At 41.8% G+C, this 17,094-nt stretch overlaps 1 protein-coding gene across 2 annotated transcripts; it reads right to left on the bottom strand.

Moving 5' to 3' along the window:
* Positions 1–821: 821 nt before the first annotated feature.
* On the bottom strand, positions 822–17,034 carry ticrr (TopBP1-interacting, checkpoint, and replication regulator). 2 transcript variants are annotated; one of them, XM_035419287.1, is made up of 22 exons: positions 15,945–17,034; positions 15,435–15,723; positions 15,006–15,247; positions 14,679–14,919; positions 14,054–14,198; positions 13,787–13,923; positions 13,213–13,407; positions 12,940–13,085; positions 12,753–12,853; positions 12,232–12,325; positions 11,710–11,792; positions 11,384–11,614; positions 11,149–11,236; positions 11,002–11,062; positions 10,777–10,899; positions 10,553–10,643; positions 9,341–9,399; positions 8,745–8,888; positions 7,877–8,019; positions 5,055–7,725; positions 3,326–3,424; positions 822–1,658 (listed from the first exon to the last, which is right to left on the bottom strand). In XM_035419287.1, exons 1-22 carry the CDS (start codon positions 16,620–16,622, stop codon positions 1,531–1,533), a joined length of 6,189 nt encoding a protein of 2,062 aa, XP_035275178.1. In that variant the 5' UTR covers positions 16,623–17,034; the 3' UTR covers positions 822–1,530. The 2 variants fall into 2 exon arrangements, with proteins under 2 accessions (XP_035275178.1, XP_035275176.1); XM_035419285.1 differs by having other exon boundaries at positions 3,326–3,427.
* Between the last annotated feature and the right edge of the window lie 60 nt (positions 17,035–17,094).

The following is a 17,094-nucleotide window of genomic DNA, read 5'->3' on the forward strand; positions in this document are numbered from 1 at the left end:
AAATCTACTTTGGTATACACCTGAAATGCAGGCCTAACGCGATTAAGGAAATTAGGTCATTTCTAATTGTGTAAACTGTATGTGAGAATATTTATGTTGCTGTATCAAGCGATGCCAAAATACTACATTTATATGCAAAATTTGCGTGATGTTAAGGAAGACGATTAAGGATAAAGACTTTGAAATAGGTTTGTTGATATTCGCTCTATGGTCATCAAAACAAATTCTAAAAAAAGGCCCAAGGATTATTCCCAAGGAATGCATTTTGACTGGCCCACATGATCGTCTGGCTCACTGCATGGAGTCCATAGACAAGCCACCCATGGAACAGGGTTAACAGTAGTTATGTCATTGACCTTTACTGCAGGCTTGAGGACTACTCCTTTATGACTCAGGCTTCAATGCTTTCATGAACTGACATATTTGGATTGCCATTTTTGTCTTGACTTATGTCCAAGTTGGTAGTCATCACTTCCTGAATGGGTTGCACTATTCATATCAATGTTCAGTTGCTGTACTTCCTGTAAGTCATTGCATGCAGTATACTGATATGGACGGAATGAAGTAACCTATACAGTGTGCTCTATTCTTTTTAATTAACAAATGAATGGCACTTGACAGCTATTCTGTTGTTGCAATGATGGAACCATTTCCTGAGATCTGGGAGGACCTCCTCCAGTGATCTTTATCTGTGCCATATTATTATTACTGTGTTATTGATTTTTTTTTGGTCCTGACATGTTCTGCTAATCTTCACCCCCCCTCACAAAATAAAAATGACCTACAAATTCTTGAACACGTTTACATAAACAGACATTAAATAAAAATGTATATATATTTATTTTTGAAATTATTTGCAGCAATTATTTGCAAATGTATTTGATACTGTACAAGTAAACACCACCTCCTTTTTGAACAAAAACAATAAAAACAGTGTATTTCCACACAAACAACTAAAAAAAATACCATCTTATTTAGCTTAATCTCCATCAAGGTTTAAGAACATTTTGAGCAAATAAAAATTTTCTTCAATTGTTACCCAGTTGTTCAAGGTTAGATTTTCATTGTCTGAGCAAAGCGTCTATATTTCAAAGCAGGAAGCCAGAAATATGCATGCATGCATCTAGACAGGATGCACTATCAGGCAGTTTTTAAATTGATTATGTAATTAAATTCCATAATCTTTCAGATTAATAAGATTAAAGGATTCATCTGTTGAGACATAACCAAACACCTAAGCAGCACTTGATCACAACAGAAATGTGACATTTTGATACAGGCACACACTTTTTTGGCCCTGTGATAATTACTGTAAAACTTTTAAGTCCCTGCTGATTGCCAATTCAAATACAACAGACTTGTCTTACAAATGAAAAAGCAAAATACCTAAAGGTATCACATGCAGTAATTAATGGACATAGACTGGTTCATAGTCCTCAAAACAATACACCTGCCATTATGTACAATGTTTCTGGTAAATGAAGCAGGTAAAGTAAAGAACAAGAACTTTACATTATAAACATAAACATGTCAATCCAACAGTCTCTTCCTGCTGTAGGTCTTGCTGGAAGCCCGGCGTCTGGGAGGTCGACTGAATGGGGACAACTCTGGTTCAACATTGGCCGCCTTATGAAGGTGGCTCCCAGATTCTGATTCATCTGGGGAAAAAAGCAAATTTGTTTAGAGTTCAATTATTTATTACACATTTCCATACAGCAAGTGCTGCTTCTGAAATACCAATTACTTCATACTCATACTTTCGGTGGACCATTACAGGAATGGCCCAGCGGAATATGCATTATAATTTCTGAAGAGGAAAATGTTAAAACGTTTTACACTTTTAAACACACCTAAATGTGGGTGATGGTCATTATTATCTTGCACCTAAACTGTGTTCGCCTACTGTTTTTTCATCCAAAATGGTTTTTAAAAATTTTTTTATTGACAGGATCTTACATTATTTCCAATGTAAAATTTAGGAATAGTCTAGAAGCTTCAATGAAAAAAGTTTTCAATATGAATTTTTAGTAAATAACAGATCTTATAAAGACTATAAACAAGCAGTCTTTTCTTGCAATCAGACTAACCATTCAGTCAGTTTCTTAAACCATTGCATGAACACTAATGTAACAAATGATAACAGTTTAGATTTTTCCTGCACAGGATAGCTATGGCAAAAAAGACTTGCAAATGCATAACCCAAACAGACAATTCAAACATATTCAAGTAATCCACGCAATTTCATTAATTTTTTTCCAAAATCCTAAACACAACTAGTTCTAAGGTTTAAAAGCTTGCAGGAAAGCTGAAGTGAATTACTATGCTGAACTTTCAGTCAATATAGAGAATAATCTTTTGACTTGTGCACCTGCTATTACATAACAGGCTGAAAAACTGATCAATGCCAAATGTGCAGAAACATTACATTGCAAACAGTGACAGAAGTTACATTGTTACAAGTGCAATCATCCATGTATAGCTTACAGCACTTGCATTTCACACAAAATAACCATTATGCCATTATCAGATACATCAGAAAAGTATTTTTTTGGCTGTACCGATCCGTTTAGAAAGACCCACCCCGAGCAAAAGAAACATGGGGAAATGGGTGGCCTTGATTCATAACATACTGGGAAAACTATTGGCACTTATACACATCGTTCTATAAATGCAAGTATTCCAAGGTATTTTCTAAGATTACAACGGTGCTATGACCCAGAATTGAACCAAAACAAAATAATTACTCCTGTTTCTTTGAGCCAATTATCTTCCAGTGTCTGACATTTGTGTTGCTTACTGATCATAATATTTAAACAGCTGTTGGTAACTCTTTCTCTTCAAAGAGAAAGCGCTCTATTGGAAAGAAAAGTTGAAAGATGTCAAGTGCTCTAGCTAGCTTTTTAAAGATAATGCCTTTGTTTTCTGTGCGTGCCAACATTGTAGTGTGGCTAATTAAAACTCTGGAACATCAAACAAAAAAGAAAAAAATGTTACTGCATGCGGTAAGGCTATAATCTAAATAAATAAGTGCATTAAAAGTTAGTTTGTGATGAATTACCTTTCCCGCAGCAAGCCCTCAATGGCGAGCTTATTTCATTCCACGTCTGTTACAAGTGTCATAATAAATTTATGAACAATATAACATTTATTTGGCCATTATTAAAAGTTGGCTTATTATGGCAAAAAGGTTATTTATATCAGAAAGCAAGTGAATTGCTATAAAACACAGATTTTTAAAGGTTCTACATTCCAAAGACGCAGCATTCCATTGGCTAGCATGACCCCTGAACAACACCCATGCATTGCATTTGTCATTTTAACTCACCTCTTTGTTTCTTTCCTTTGTATAACATGGGGGACTGAGTCAGAGCCAGTATGCCGCTTGCAGACACTGGTTTCCTCACCTTTGTGTTGGGGGGAGTCCCTGCTAGAGAGGAGGGGGGAAATAATAAAACAAAAAATAAGGGTTTATCGCCTATAAATAAAAAGCCCAAACAATTGTTTTCAGACATCAGAAAGGAGGGCGTTTCCTCAAGAGGTTTCTTAAAGTAATATATAAGACGAAAACACCTTTTATTTTACAAAAATAATTATCAAAATCTTAATGTTCATCATAATAGCCATTTAAATGAATAACTACTGAGCTGGTCAAAGCCATTTTTTCTACAAGGGCAGTCATATGTGGTTCAGAAGGTTCACACCAACAGTGCAGTAGAAGTTTCCACAAATGTGCTGTATATGCGGAATGCTTCTCCTAGACCTTTCTGTCCAATTCGTATAAAACTAGCTTGATTTCACTTCACTTTAGTTAGAAAATAGGAAGAATTTGTCATTTGTTCGATATTGTTATAGCAACAGTGACAATGTTAACAGCTTCTATTTTAAATCAAACTGATGAAAACTATTGTGTTGTCGAGAAAGAGAAAATTTGGATATTATGAGGCACCAATTACTTTAAAGCCTGTTACTTATGTTTATAATTTGTATGTGGTTATATATAGCGTGAGCAGTGCCTTACAGAATTCATTTTCATCTGCGAACAGGACCAGTAAAATAAAATAAAAAAAATTATAAAAACCTACGTAGCTATAAGGACTTTAATGTGTTGCAAATAAAAGAGTGATATTTTCAATTATAGATGATATTCAGAGCAATTAGTGTGGTTGTGCTTAGGGAAAGGCAGCAAGTGAGGATGCTGAGAGATGCAGCAGGCCCAGGTGTGAGTGAGGAGAGAGAAAAAGGGTGTGTAGTGGAAGAGAGGCTGTAGGCTCAAGTGTGCCCCTGCCTCAAGCAGGTAGCCTACCGGTAAGGATTTTAAAACACAGCACAGGTGCCAGTAATGTGTGCGAAATTTAATAACCTGATACTTATACCTGATCGTTAAGTACAATTTAATAAAAAGTACAAACAATCCTCACAAATCCTGTTTTTGGTGCCCCCCCCCCAAAAAAAAACGAAGAAAAAAAAACAAAACAAAAAAAACACACACACATACACACAAGGAGTCAACCACAGCAAATAAATTCCTCTGTGGGAAACACTGCACCTACCTTCGTAAATTTTGGCAGTTTTGTGTCTTTAAATTATCGCATAGTTCAGCATTATATTACACATAAAAGGGAAGCCATTACATTTACAGAGATTTTGAATTGCATAGGCTACATCAAAGTGTCAAACAGAAAACTGATGTATTTTCTCAGCTCCCTCCTCACTCTTAAATAAACACATGACCCGAGTGCAAGCCAATACTCAACACCAGGAGAGAAAGAAAATTTGTAGACCTAAAAACATCCTGGATTGAAAGGAATCGCATGATTCTCATTTTAATTTTTTGCAGTATTTTGAAGACTGCCTTCTCAGATTCTTGCTTTTCTGTCAAATGATTCACTTGTTAAAGTTTTCTTTTTCCAATTTGTGGCATCAATAACAATCATAGACTTTATTCAGACTTCAGCTCAAATAACCCAGTGTTTCCAAGAATGTCGAGATGAGGAAATCTGACCTACACAATCACCCTGCAAAAACAGCAACAGCAGAATAATAAAAATTCCTACCTGAAAGGACAGAGCCCTCTCCTGGAAAGCATGGCAGCTTATCATCAAATGTCTGCGACTGGAGGCCAGCAAACTGGCCGGAGAGCGTTTCTGTTATCCCCACATCCTCCAGTCTATCATGCTGGCTTTTATCAGCCATATTGGCAATGAAAGCTTCCTTATCTCCTTGCTTCCTGGACCTGAGACCTGCCACCTCCGTGGATAACAGGTCACCACCCGTTTCCTTGTACTCATCGAGTTCCTGCAGTCTGTAAATACCCTCCAGTTCTGCATCCTCCTTCAGGTCGTCCAATTCCTCTACTGTACGGTCACCACTGACATACTTTTCCTTCACCCCCACCACCTCATTCCTTGCTCTCTTCCTGCGAGGCCAGTTATCGAGGTTCTCAGGGGTGTATCGCCCCCTGCTCTGAGGCGAAGGTGTCCAAGAGGCAAGTTCTCCTGCCCCTGATGGCGATGGTGTACTGGCTGTGTTCCCTGTGGGTGTGTAGGACTGGCATATATAAGTCTGGACACCACCTTTCCCTGGGGTGCTTTTGGCAGGTGTTGCATGGGTACAGAATGATGGAGAGGCATAACCTGCATCCCTGTGCTTGCCACAGTGTGAAAGTGGACTATCAACTCTTGAGGGTTTTACAGACACAGGTCCATAGGTCCCTAACCTTGTGCTGCTCTCAGCTGCATCTTCCTGAGCACTAAAGGAGTCTGTTCGTTTGAACCTAAGCTTGGGCAGGCCAGAAGCCTGCATCTCCAGCTCTACCTGATAAGTAAGGGCATCAGGGGTACTTGGCTTCTGTTGCCTGCGGAGTTTTTCTGAGGCACAAGGAGTAGAGAACTTTGGACCACCCTCTGGTCTCCCAAGACGTGCTGCAGCAGCTCTCTGCTGACGATCTGGTGTCCGACGCAAACCATAGCTCTGTCCAAGAGTCGACGAGGAGGGTAGAGGCAGAGTGACTTCATCTTTGACCACAGACGATTTGGAAGGTTTCCTTGAAAAGGTGACATTCATCTTTATACCTCCAGACAGCTGGGTTTTCACTACGGAGGCATTGCAAATGTCAATGCTGTCATCATCTGTGGTGACTATGCTGAACTGGGAGGAATCAAGCTGCTGAGAACTTGACTGAAAATCTGCTTCCAATTCTCCCTGAGAAAGTTGCGAAGAGATTGACTGTCGTGTACAACCAGCAACAATGTCCCTCGCCACCTCAGCTAACTCAATGGCTTGTATTTGATTGACAGTATTTACTGGATCACTGTTGCCGGGTAGAGATTGCGAACTTGCATGTCGTTTAATCGTACCCCGTGTGATCCGACCTCTCTCATTTACAGCCTTACATTCAGAGGAAAAGGAGCCTGAGGTGACAATGGCCTTCTCACAATGGGTTCTGTCAGATGTTTTTACTAAAATTTCAGTTTCTAGCAATTTAAAAGCCCTTTTCTTGGGTGTGGTCTTGGTCTTCTCAGGAGTCAGGACATAAACTCCAGGAAAAACATCTTTAGCTGGGGTTCCTTTGGATCTTGTGAGAATCTGATTAGTGGGTCCTGGACTTTTCAGTGGAGTTCCTGAGGAGGGTGTTGGAGGAGAGTAGTGATCAGGAGATGAAGCTTCCCCCATCTGTAGGTCAGGGGAGTTGAAGTTCCCTTCTGAAGTTAAAAAGATAAGGTCTCCTTTTTCTGTGGTGCTAAGCTTTCTCATTTGCCTCTCTGAAGACCTCCGAGGCATTTTTGTTCTTGTTTCTGTACTGCTCAATCTGGGGTTTTCAGGAGTTCTTGATGGAAGAATACCAGGAGAATTCATGGTTTTATCGGGGGTTTTATACAAACCACTCTTATTCAGACCTTTGTGTGGACTGCTAAATTTTTGGGGGGTTTTTAATAGCATAGGAGAACCACGCCTAGACAAGCAAGGGGAATCTGGAAGTTTAAATGCTGCATCTCTTCGTTCCAATCGCATTTCCCCTGGAGATGGTGACCAAGTAACACATTTTCGTGGGGTTCTGGAGTAACTTTCTGAGTTCCCATGTGGGACATTTGATCCTGCCCTCACTGAAGGCTGCAATAGATTTTTCACTGGTGACTGCACCGGACTGTCTTTCTGAGATGTAGCCAACGTGAGTCGGACACTGGCAGGAGATCTGAAAGGACTTCCTCGCAGTTTCCTCCCCGTATCTCCTAATGATGTCACGTGACACTCTGTGTGGCCAGCACCTGACATCCTGGGTAATGCAGGAGAAACCTCCCTTGAAGGTGCAAGAGGTGAGATCCTGGAGGGTGTGGACAAAAATCTCCTGGATGGTGTACGAGGTGACTTGGAAAGTTCTTGCGGTGACGTCTGGGAAGGCTTAGGAGGTGATTTCATGGCAAGTGCCCGAGGCGTGTTCCTGGAAGGTCTATGAGTTGAATTCCTGCATGGAGTACGAGGAGACTTCCTGCATGGAGTATGAGGGGACGTCCTGCATGGTGTTCTAGGAGACTTCCTGCATGGTGTACTAGGAGACTTCCTGCATGGTGTACTAGGAGACTTCCTGCATGGTGTACGAGGAGACTTCCTGCATGGTGTACGAGGAGACTTCCTGCATGGTGTGCGAGGAGACTTGCTAGGCGTCCTGCCACCACATATAGATCTGCTAGTTTTGTGAGCCATTTTCCTTGGAGTCCTCTTTGGACTCTTAAAAAGGAAGAAGTAAAAAAAAAAGAAAACTTAGTCAGTTAGAATCAGGAAACCAATAACAGTTTACAACAGTGCATTTAAATATAAAGTTGCCTGTACTTGCTTCAGTTAAAAACAAATTCACAAAATTGACTCAAGAGGACAATACCTCAAAAACCTCTGCAGAGCCTAAAACTTGTCTCCTGGCACTCCTCCGACCGAAGGATTCTAGTAAAGCAGATTGCTTGGGTGACTCCGTCGCACCAAACAGGAGTCGCACTGGAGATCTGACCATCTTAAAATTGAAGTCACCTAGAATAACAATCGAGCAAGTCTCAATACAATTACACAAATTTACATTACGTTAATACATTTACACATCCACGTATTATGTCACAGAACTTAGAAGAAAGGGGCTAAATGAGTTATCATTGTAATCATACTTTTCAGGATAATGTGGGCATTGCAGTTAGTGTAGTAAAACTGTGAGGACAATTTCTCTTTACAATATTTACACACTGTAAATATTGCATGCAAATTATTATTTTAAAAACACGTAAAAAAGGTCCCCACAAACCACCTATAAAGATCCTCCTATTTTTCAGTCTTCCTAAAAGAAAAAAAATCTTTTCAATAGGTATCAAAAAGAGAATGCTGTATCCATCAGTTATGTCTTTCGTAACCTACCTACAGTTTAAAATAAGCAATGCTGAGAAAATGTTGAATCAGCTAATACAACCATATTCCATATCTCAAGGGTAAAAGATTACATGCTTATTATTAAAGCCTATATACATCAAGTTTGGTGCAGCCTACTCCATTTACACTTGTTAAATTGCTATTGTGACTTAAAAATGGAACTACTGAAAAGTGACTTTCTGCTTAGAATTATGGGGGGGAGGGGGGGGACTTACACAACAGCAATGGGTGCAGGAAACAATGTTATGGTAAAAAGAGGCAGGCCTAGAGACAATTACCATTGTTAAACATGTAACTGAAAATAGGCCTCATAGAAACCACACGTTTTCAGAGCTCACCCAGTTTGCTGTCACTGATGGCGAGCTGTGAGGAGGACATAACTCTTTCCACATTTCTTGAACTCATCTGAGAGCTGGAGTAGAAGGAGCTGGAATGCCTTCTAGTGAGGGACAAATTCTTTATCCTTGGACTCCTCCTCAAATCTGCCAAGAAGTTCAAAGAAAACAGGGCTTATAGAAATTAGAGAAAAAAATGTTGCATCGTGAGGTACAACATGTAAGGAAGCATTTTGAGAGGATTTAGCAGTTCATTCACACTACAGAAAGATGTAGCTGCTAGCTGCAGGCTCACTCTGGGCAGGGTGAGCCAAACACCATAGATATCACCAGCCCAATACTGGAATACATTTAGATGTGTCCTGTTGTGGCAGGGTGGGTGCAAGCTGGTCAACATTAGTTGAAATATCACTGTGTACATGCCTCCTAGCTATTCCTAATGCAAAAACAGGTTATGACAGGGATGATTCTCCTCAACTCTCTGGCAGTGCACTGAGTAGCCTTTAGAGCACAGTGCTTCAGCTGCAGTGCTACGAGGGGGAACAAAATACTGCTGAAAATCCATAGCAGGAAGTAAGGCTGAAATTTTGTTCACTTACCACTTGTCAATTTGGCAGGAGATTCTTCCACAATGCACATGTCAGAGGGGTCAGACTTCCTGTGTTAGGACGCACACCAAAAACAAATTTAGCATAGATACACATTTGTTTTTAGGAAAACTTTCATACAAAGCCAAAGCCACCAAAACATTGCCTAGCAAAAAGAAAGATGTGTACTGTAAAAAAAACCCCATCAGATACACCAAACAGCAGAAATATCTGAGAGGTGAAGGAATGCATGTAGAGTCTTATGCAGAGCTATTGGAACAGGATTCATTTAATGTCATCTCTGTTATACGACTCCAAAATAATGTATTAACCTTTCCTCAGTGCTAACGGTTATGCATAAAAGGTGACTGCAAATAATCCGCCAGTAATATGGCTATATGCGGATTGCTATCCACCATGGTAGACCCGGACGTGCCTCTGCCGTGTGTAGCCTGCATAAAAACTATTGTGTATCTTGCCATGACACTAGTCTATAGGCAAGTGACTAAAGGAGCACATATCCTAAGTTCTATGTTTATATTGGGACCCTGAAAATGCTAGGCGTGCAGCAACAACAGTCAAAAAGGAATGCCAGGTTAAAGTGAATGTACAGTAGTTCAGTACCGTGTGTGCAAAATAATAGCAAAATACAATGGTGCAAAGGCGTGCGTGTAGTGAGATGGCTATACGAGAATGTGCTCAGGATTTCAGAGTCTCCCCAAACCATTGCACTTTCCCCTTATATACCCAAAGATTAAAGGAAAACCCCAAGTCATCAACTGAACACACAACCATAACAAAAAAGTACATCAAAGATCCTGCTTGCGCCATCTCTATAAGCATCCCACACTGGGTTAACCTTTGTATCTGACAGGGTGCTGACCCAAAGATACCAAGATCTTTAGCCAGCACCCCACCACCAAAGACACCAACTTGTCCTCCATGACAGTGGCTTTCCAACAATACCAAACATGATTACATTGTTTTATAGAGAACATAAGGCTTGCATACTGCTGATCCAGCAGGATGTTTTGCAACTGAGCACTTTGTTCCTTCATCACACCAGCTAACTCCCTGTCCACATAGTAAACACAGTCTGTTTTCCTTTGGGAGGGGGGGGTCTTACAAGGGGTGCACTTCAGTAAACCACCTTACAGTATTTACACTAACACCATTGAGAAATGACTATTATAATATACCGCTTTACAAGGAAGATAAACAGACCTTCCAGTCTTCTGCCTGAGCAGCAATCGATTGGACACCTGCTTGTGAAGGGGTGTCTCTGCAACATTCTTTGTCAACAGTGCATGTCCACCTGAAACAACAGAAAATGAAAGGTACAGTCAGTGTAAATCAAGCAGCTGATATTTTCAGTCATTACATTACACTGTACATATCCGCCTTCAATGCTGCTGCGTTAAATACAGTAAGAGCACACAAATCATTACCGCTGCCATCTTTCAAGTGTGAACGCTTGCGTTTCACTCCCTCCACAGCCGACACAGACTGGCTTCGTGGGAGCTTAGCTTTGGTATCCTGATTGAACAAGTTCCTTCTGACCTTTGTGACTTCTGCAAAGAAACATAAAATAGAAATGTGACATGAGATGACAGTTGACAGATCAAAACATCTATATTATAAATTGAAATTTCAGCCCAGTAAATGTTGCTCACCTTGTACTGCCTGCTTTTGAGGTGGTGGCAGCTCCAGGGAAGGCTTTTCCACTGGCTTTACCTACAAAATTGAGGGATAGACGAAAGGTCATGAAAAAACAAACAACTTGAACATTATTTTCAGGGTCCGTGGGCATTCATACCTACCGCCCTAGTGGATTTCCTAGGCATTTCAATCTGACGGAGACTCTGAGATGCATCGCTCATGCTTTGGTGTCGTGTAAGCATACCGCTCCTGAAAAGCAGTGAGAGTCTCTTAGCCAGGGTATTCTATTGCGTTTAGCATTAGAAAATATCTCCTGCAGGTGGTTCGGTGCGGTGCCTCCCGGAGGCGATGCCGGGCCTCCTGTGGCTCACTCTGCTCCCACCATGCGGGACTCACCTCCTCCTCTTCTTCGCCGATCGATCGCGCAGCTCCTCCAGTCGCCCCCCTGCGTCTGAGGCTGCGCTGTGGGCGATGGACGGCTGGGAGGCAGCAGGGGAGACGCTCTCCTTCGCTATGGAGTCGTCGCTGAGGAAATCGGAGGGGAGGACTGCGGCGAGCGCTTCAGGAAGCTGGGTCCCCAGGCTGAAGTACATTTCCGCCAGAACTTTGGGAATCGCCGTCATGTACCTACAGCCCAAGACAAGCAAGCTGGTTAAGGACAAATCCACAGGCATATATTCCTCTCACTCAATCAATTCTAAGAAGTCATTTAAAAAACGTACTCTGGAAGGACTTCATCTTCAAGGAACTTTGTTAGGTAAACAGGATCTTTTGTTAAGGAGATTATACGCAACATATCTGCAACCTGGCAGAGGGAGAAAAAAAAAAACAATCAAACAAAGACAAGGAGCAGCACACAAGGACTTAACTCTCTTTATCCAAACTGGATTTCTTTATTGAGAATAGAAATAGACACAATGAGGACTGAGGATAGTAATCAGTACTGCAGAAGGAATATTATTTGTTATTTACTTTGCTGGTACTGTTAACTGGGGCAATGCAAGAACTTTACATTTTTAATATATCCATTTATACAGCCATAAACACTGAAGCGATTTATGTCAAGTAGAGCAAAATCTTGTTTTTAATTCTTCTGAAGTGGCACTCATCTGGTTACGAGTCCAGCTGCTTCTATAACCCGACACACTATTGCCAATTAGAATGGAGGAAGTCACCAATATGGCTATAATTTTGTCGAGCCTGAGGCATTTATTATGTCATAGTACACAGAGTTCATTGCTTACCTCCTCAACCATCTGTTCTTGGCTCTGGGAGTCAGAATGCACTGCAGGAAACTGCCTACACATCCCCAGCCTCAGCACAGCCTGCAGCTGGCATCTGTGGAGTACAGCTCCCTCAGTGACGTGTCAGGAAACATAAAAGCTCCTGATATACGAGTTATACGCTGCGGGGCCATTTCTGAAAAGGTGCCTATTTTATGCAATGATTTTTTTTGCCATGTACCGCTGAAGTGAAGGCTTTATCAATCTCAGAATATGTTAAATCAATTGGTACACGACAACTGTGTGCATTGCCCACGTAGTACAAAATTATTTCAATGGTTTTGTCTGAAAAACAAGAAATTTAGCACTATATGTTTTGTGTAAAGGTGTGTTATAAGTTACTTCATTAATTTGGTTGTCACCAATAGAATATTGTTGGGTTGCCATAGAATATTGTTGAGTTGTGAACAATCCCTGGGTATATATTTACAGTGAAAAAGTTTACCATTAGAAAATGAACAAAAAATAATAAGAAAACTCACTCTCTGACTTTGCTTTCATCATCGACTGCATTTCCATAAAGCTCTCGTATGCACTTGCCAGATTTCAGCAGGTTCTGCCGTACAAAGAGCGAGGAACGCCCCTGTAAACCACAAAAGCACACACTGTAGATGATGCACAGACGAGACCTGTGAAGGTAGGCAGAAAGATCCTCAAATCTTGACTAACCTCATGGTCTTGTGTGGGTTTCAGGAATTCATTCACATGGGTGAGGAAATTCTTGACTTGGGTGACAAGGGAACAGTCTCTCTCTGCTACCGCTTTCTGATAAGCCAGTGTCACATATGATAAAAGCTCTTCCACACTGTTAAACTCTGAAAAATAAGCACATCAGCAATAACATTGATACTCCACAAGGTCAAAGACAGTTGATATTCCACAATATTAAATACAGCTTGTCTGTTTCAGTCTGCTGAGCTCGTCTGATGCGATGACACTCACGCGCACTGCTGGAGCCTGCCTTGGCTCTGTCCCCAGATCGCCTCTTCCCTAATTTAGCTGGACCCCTCCCGCTCCCTGAAGGCTCCTCTGTCCGGCTCTTTTGAGCCTTTGCGTTGAGCCGCGCCACGTTCAGCATCTGCAGTGAACGGCTCATCGTCTTCATCTTCTGCCTCACGGGAGTGCGCTGGGCACCGCCTGCAGACACAGCCAATTTTTTAAAACCAACAAAAATGAGCCACATATAGCATAGCATTAATCAAAGACCCGTCCTGGATTCAATTTCAATCAACATTTTTATACTTAACATTACAGACACCAGTTTGTCTCCCCTTGTATTCTAGCATGGTATTCTAGCATCCAAGAAAACCAATGCTCATGAATTTTGTTAGCTTGTATCATATTTTTTACAACATTCCCACCCACTGAAAAGCTACCACCAACCAAGGTTGTGTCCCGTTGTTAAGGTGTTAAATGAGTAATGACATGGTTATGGGCCTCAGTTAGACAGATATCTCTGTAGGCACATAAAGACAGCTGGTTTCCCAGGCACATATTTTTGGTGCACTGAACTTACGTTTCTTGCCCTTCTGTTTACCGCATGCCTCAGCAGTCATTCCCTGGTACAGCTCTGACAGGGAGCTGGTCAGGTCTTGCTGTGGGTCTAACATTTCATCTACAGCCTCGTTTTCCTCAGGCACAGCATGCAGCAGCCTACACATTGTAGAAAACCACAGGAGAAAGCCCACTCACTTAATACTGCTCAAACCACTTGTCAAGAAAACCATAAGTATACAATGCAAAGCCGAACAGTAAATGATTGTATTCTATCAGAAAAACATACCTCATAGATTCCATTAGATGGGAGCTGACTCCTGATTGATCGGACTGAGGAAACCATCCCTCAACCACACTTGCAGTTTTTGGGCATGACCAATGATTGAGCTCCTGCTGTGCCCACTCAGGAACAAAAGATTGCACTGCTTTGGCTGCAAAAACACGGAATACGTACACGACGAGTTGAGTTCAAGCTTATCAATATACTACAGTGAGGTACTGAAATTAATGACAGCCATAAAGCCTATGTACACCCTGAAGTCAAAAATAACAAAACAACAACAGCACAACAACATTATTATTATTAAGCAGCTAGGAGTTGGTGTAACAAGGCAGTCTCCATAAGGTCCACAACATGCATTTTGAGTTAAAGAAAGTTCAACAGCATTCACAGTACTTCATTTATTCAGTTTAATTAGCTCACATCATGGCAGGTGTGAGTAAAGGCACCTACAGTAAATGAGGATTTTAAGGTACATTCCACTTTCTAATCACACCTCAGTCCCTCCATCACTGAAATAAATGCTTCACGGCATCATGGCCTGTAATAAAAATGAGAGCCCACTCCAAGGGCTTAAGAGCTTAAGCTGCAACTTCAGATTCAGAATGATGACATGGAGAAGATTACCCACCTGCCTCACCAGTGTCATCCTCGTCATCATTCATGATGTCATACACAACACTGAGAACACTGCTGACAATGTCGGGCAAGTCAGCAGAATTATCTGTGGTTGCCGGGGAGGCGATATGAGCTGAAATGATGTCTTCATCGTGAGCAACTTGAGGCTGGACCATAATGAGCAAGGCGGTGGACGCAGAGAGAGGGGAGAGCACGGCAGTACGTGAACGGTCTTCATCACTGACCTCGCAAAACTGAAAAACACAAAACAACAGTCAAGAGGAAGGCTAAACCTGCCTGGGCATGTGACCTCAACATGGGCGAACACAAAGACCATTACCATGTGAAGGGACTTAGCAGACAGCTCGCTCAGAAGATACCGCAGCTCTATGCCGTCCTGAGCGTTCTGTGACGCGCCTATGGCATGCTGCAGCACCCAGCACTCCGTAATACTGCCCGTAAGGGGCAGAGAGCTCCAGCCCTGGAGAACGCCCTTCAGAGTGATGCTGATGGGATGGTTGAACATCGTCTGCCGACGGGCCATTGGCTCAACAGAAACGCTGCAGCTTTTCGAGTTCCCATCTGCAAATGTGTTACATAAGGAAGCATATAATACAGAACCCAGAAAGTGATGGCGGGCAAGATTTTGTCAATTACATGCGTGAAAACATCCAGACCATTGTGAGGAACAATATACTTGTCAGAAAATACCTGCGAGACTGTAAACTGAGGCCTACAAGATAAAAGCACAGCTGACTTGTTCTCTCACCTTCTCCCCAGCATAGGACTCCTTCCATGGTGGGAAAGGCCAAGCGATGGGTCTGCTCTGAGGACAAGATGTACCCAAAGCTAGAGTCAAAAGGAAAGACATCTCTTCCATCGATGGTGTGAGGACCTGATGGGCCACATGGGTCCGGTCCTGGAAACCTCCCCAGATCAGTGCCTTTGTTCGAGGCAGAGAAGCAGAGCAGCACACCCAGGGGAATCAGGCTTCCACCAACCTGTCTCAGCGATTCAGACAGTGCTGTGCAGCCAATCTGGTCTGCCTTGTTCTGCACCTGTACCATCAAATAAAGCAAACTTTGACAACACGCACTATAGCAATAAACTTTAAACTTAAAGTTTAAACTAAAGACATATAAACTTATGTTTTACTTTTGTTGCAATGGCCATCAAAACTAGTTTATGTACATGTAAACAAAAATCCAGACAACCTTCACAGAGAGGGAAAAAAATTTGACAGCTACAGCCCCCCACCCCCCTACAATGAGTAGCTTACCTGACTGTAATCACTGGAATCCACCCAGTGAAGGACCACTTGATTATGGATCATCATATCGCGAAGGGCACAAGGCAGAATACGTTCAGCAGTGTCTCTTATGTCATTGCCCGAAAGTGACAAGAAGTCTTCCAGCTCAGCTCTGGTGTGTGGAGCTTCCGAAACAAGGAACAATACATTTCTACCATTGACTGACACATCATCATCCAGGGGAACAGTCTTACCAGGTCGACTCGACCTTCTTGGTCGCAAAGTCAATTTTGTTGGAGAAGTTATATCCGGTCGGTCCCACTGGAAATCAAGTAAACTTTCTTTCACAGCAGTTTGCACAGAACCAGCCAAATGTGGAAACTGCCCTGATGACAGTGAGAATGCAGTTATCTTTGTTTTCTCTTCTAGTTTTGCATTCAACTCGGCCTCGAAATCCTCGAACGTTTTCTCCAGAACTTCTTTGAAGTCAGATCCTCTTGATATAGCATTAGAATTTCTCCCCCCTTGCGAGTAAAAAAATGTGTACCCCCACCTTATCTTATCGAACCCGAACCTGCAGCCGAAATATAATAAAACTCTCAGTACACCGTGTTTCAATAAATTAAGTTTTAAACTGTTGGGATACGAGTCGCACTGTCGCCCACCCTGATCAATGTCGATCACAAATACTAGGTTATGTGATGCCATTTTGGTTAGCTTGTTCCCTTAGCTAGCCAGCTAGCTGAAATATATATTTTTTTTAAAAACGATTTTTTCTTCACTTGCGGTATTGCTAGCCAGTCAGCCAGCGATTTGCTAGCGAAAGATACATGTTCGAGTGAAAAGATGTAAAACAGTAAGACAGAGTTGATTCGGTAATTATGTAAAGGTTAGACAAAAACAACAAATTAACGTTAAGAGACAAGTAGTTTGTGTAACCCTCATCAACTCGCTAATCCGCACTTTCTTCCATGTTCGCCATTTTGCTTTCTCTCTGTCCCCTCAACTCTTCGCGCTTCGGATTCGAGTTCCCACCCTCATGCTGTTATTGGCTGAAATATTCAACACACTCCGACCCATAACGATTTGGATTTGGAGAGTTTCTTCCCCTGTTCTTAACGTTTTCTCTGATTGGATGACTTAAATACGTCACCATAACTGTCAAGTGTTGATTGGTGCA

The sequence above is a fragment of the Anguilla anguilla genome, chromosome 5 (genome assembly GCF_013347855.1).
Source record: "Anguilla anguilla isolate fAngAng1 chromosome 5, fAngAng1.pri, whole genome shotgun sequence".
NCBI lineage: Eukaryota > Metazoa > Chordata > Actinopteri > Anguilliformes > Anguillidae > Anguilla > Anguilla anguilla.

Coding starts and splice junctions, on each gene's coding strand:
- ticrr (XM_035419285.1), bottom strand. CDS start 16,622: ATGGCATCACATAACCTAGTATTTGTGATCGACATTGATCAGGGTGGG. Junction 15,248..15,434: donor AGTCCTATGCTGGGGAGAAG/GTGAGAGAACAA, acceptor ACACATTTGCAG/ATGGGAACTCGAAAAGCTGC. Junction 8,020..8,744: donor CATCAGTGACAGCAAACTGG/GTGAGCTCTGAA, acceptor TTGTTATTCTAG/GTGACTTCAATTTTAAGATG.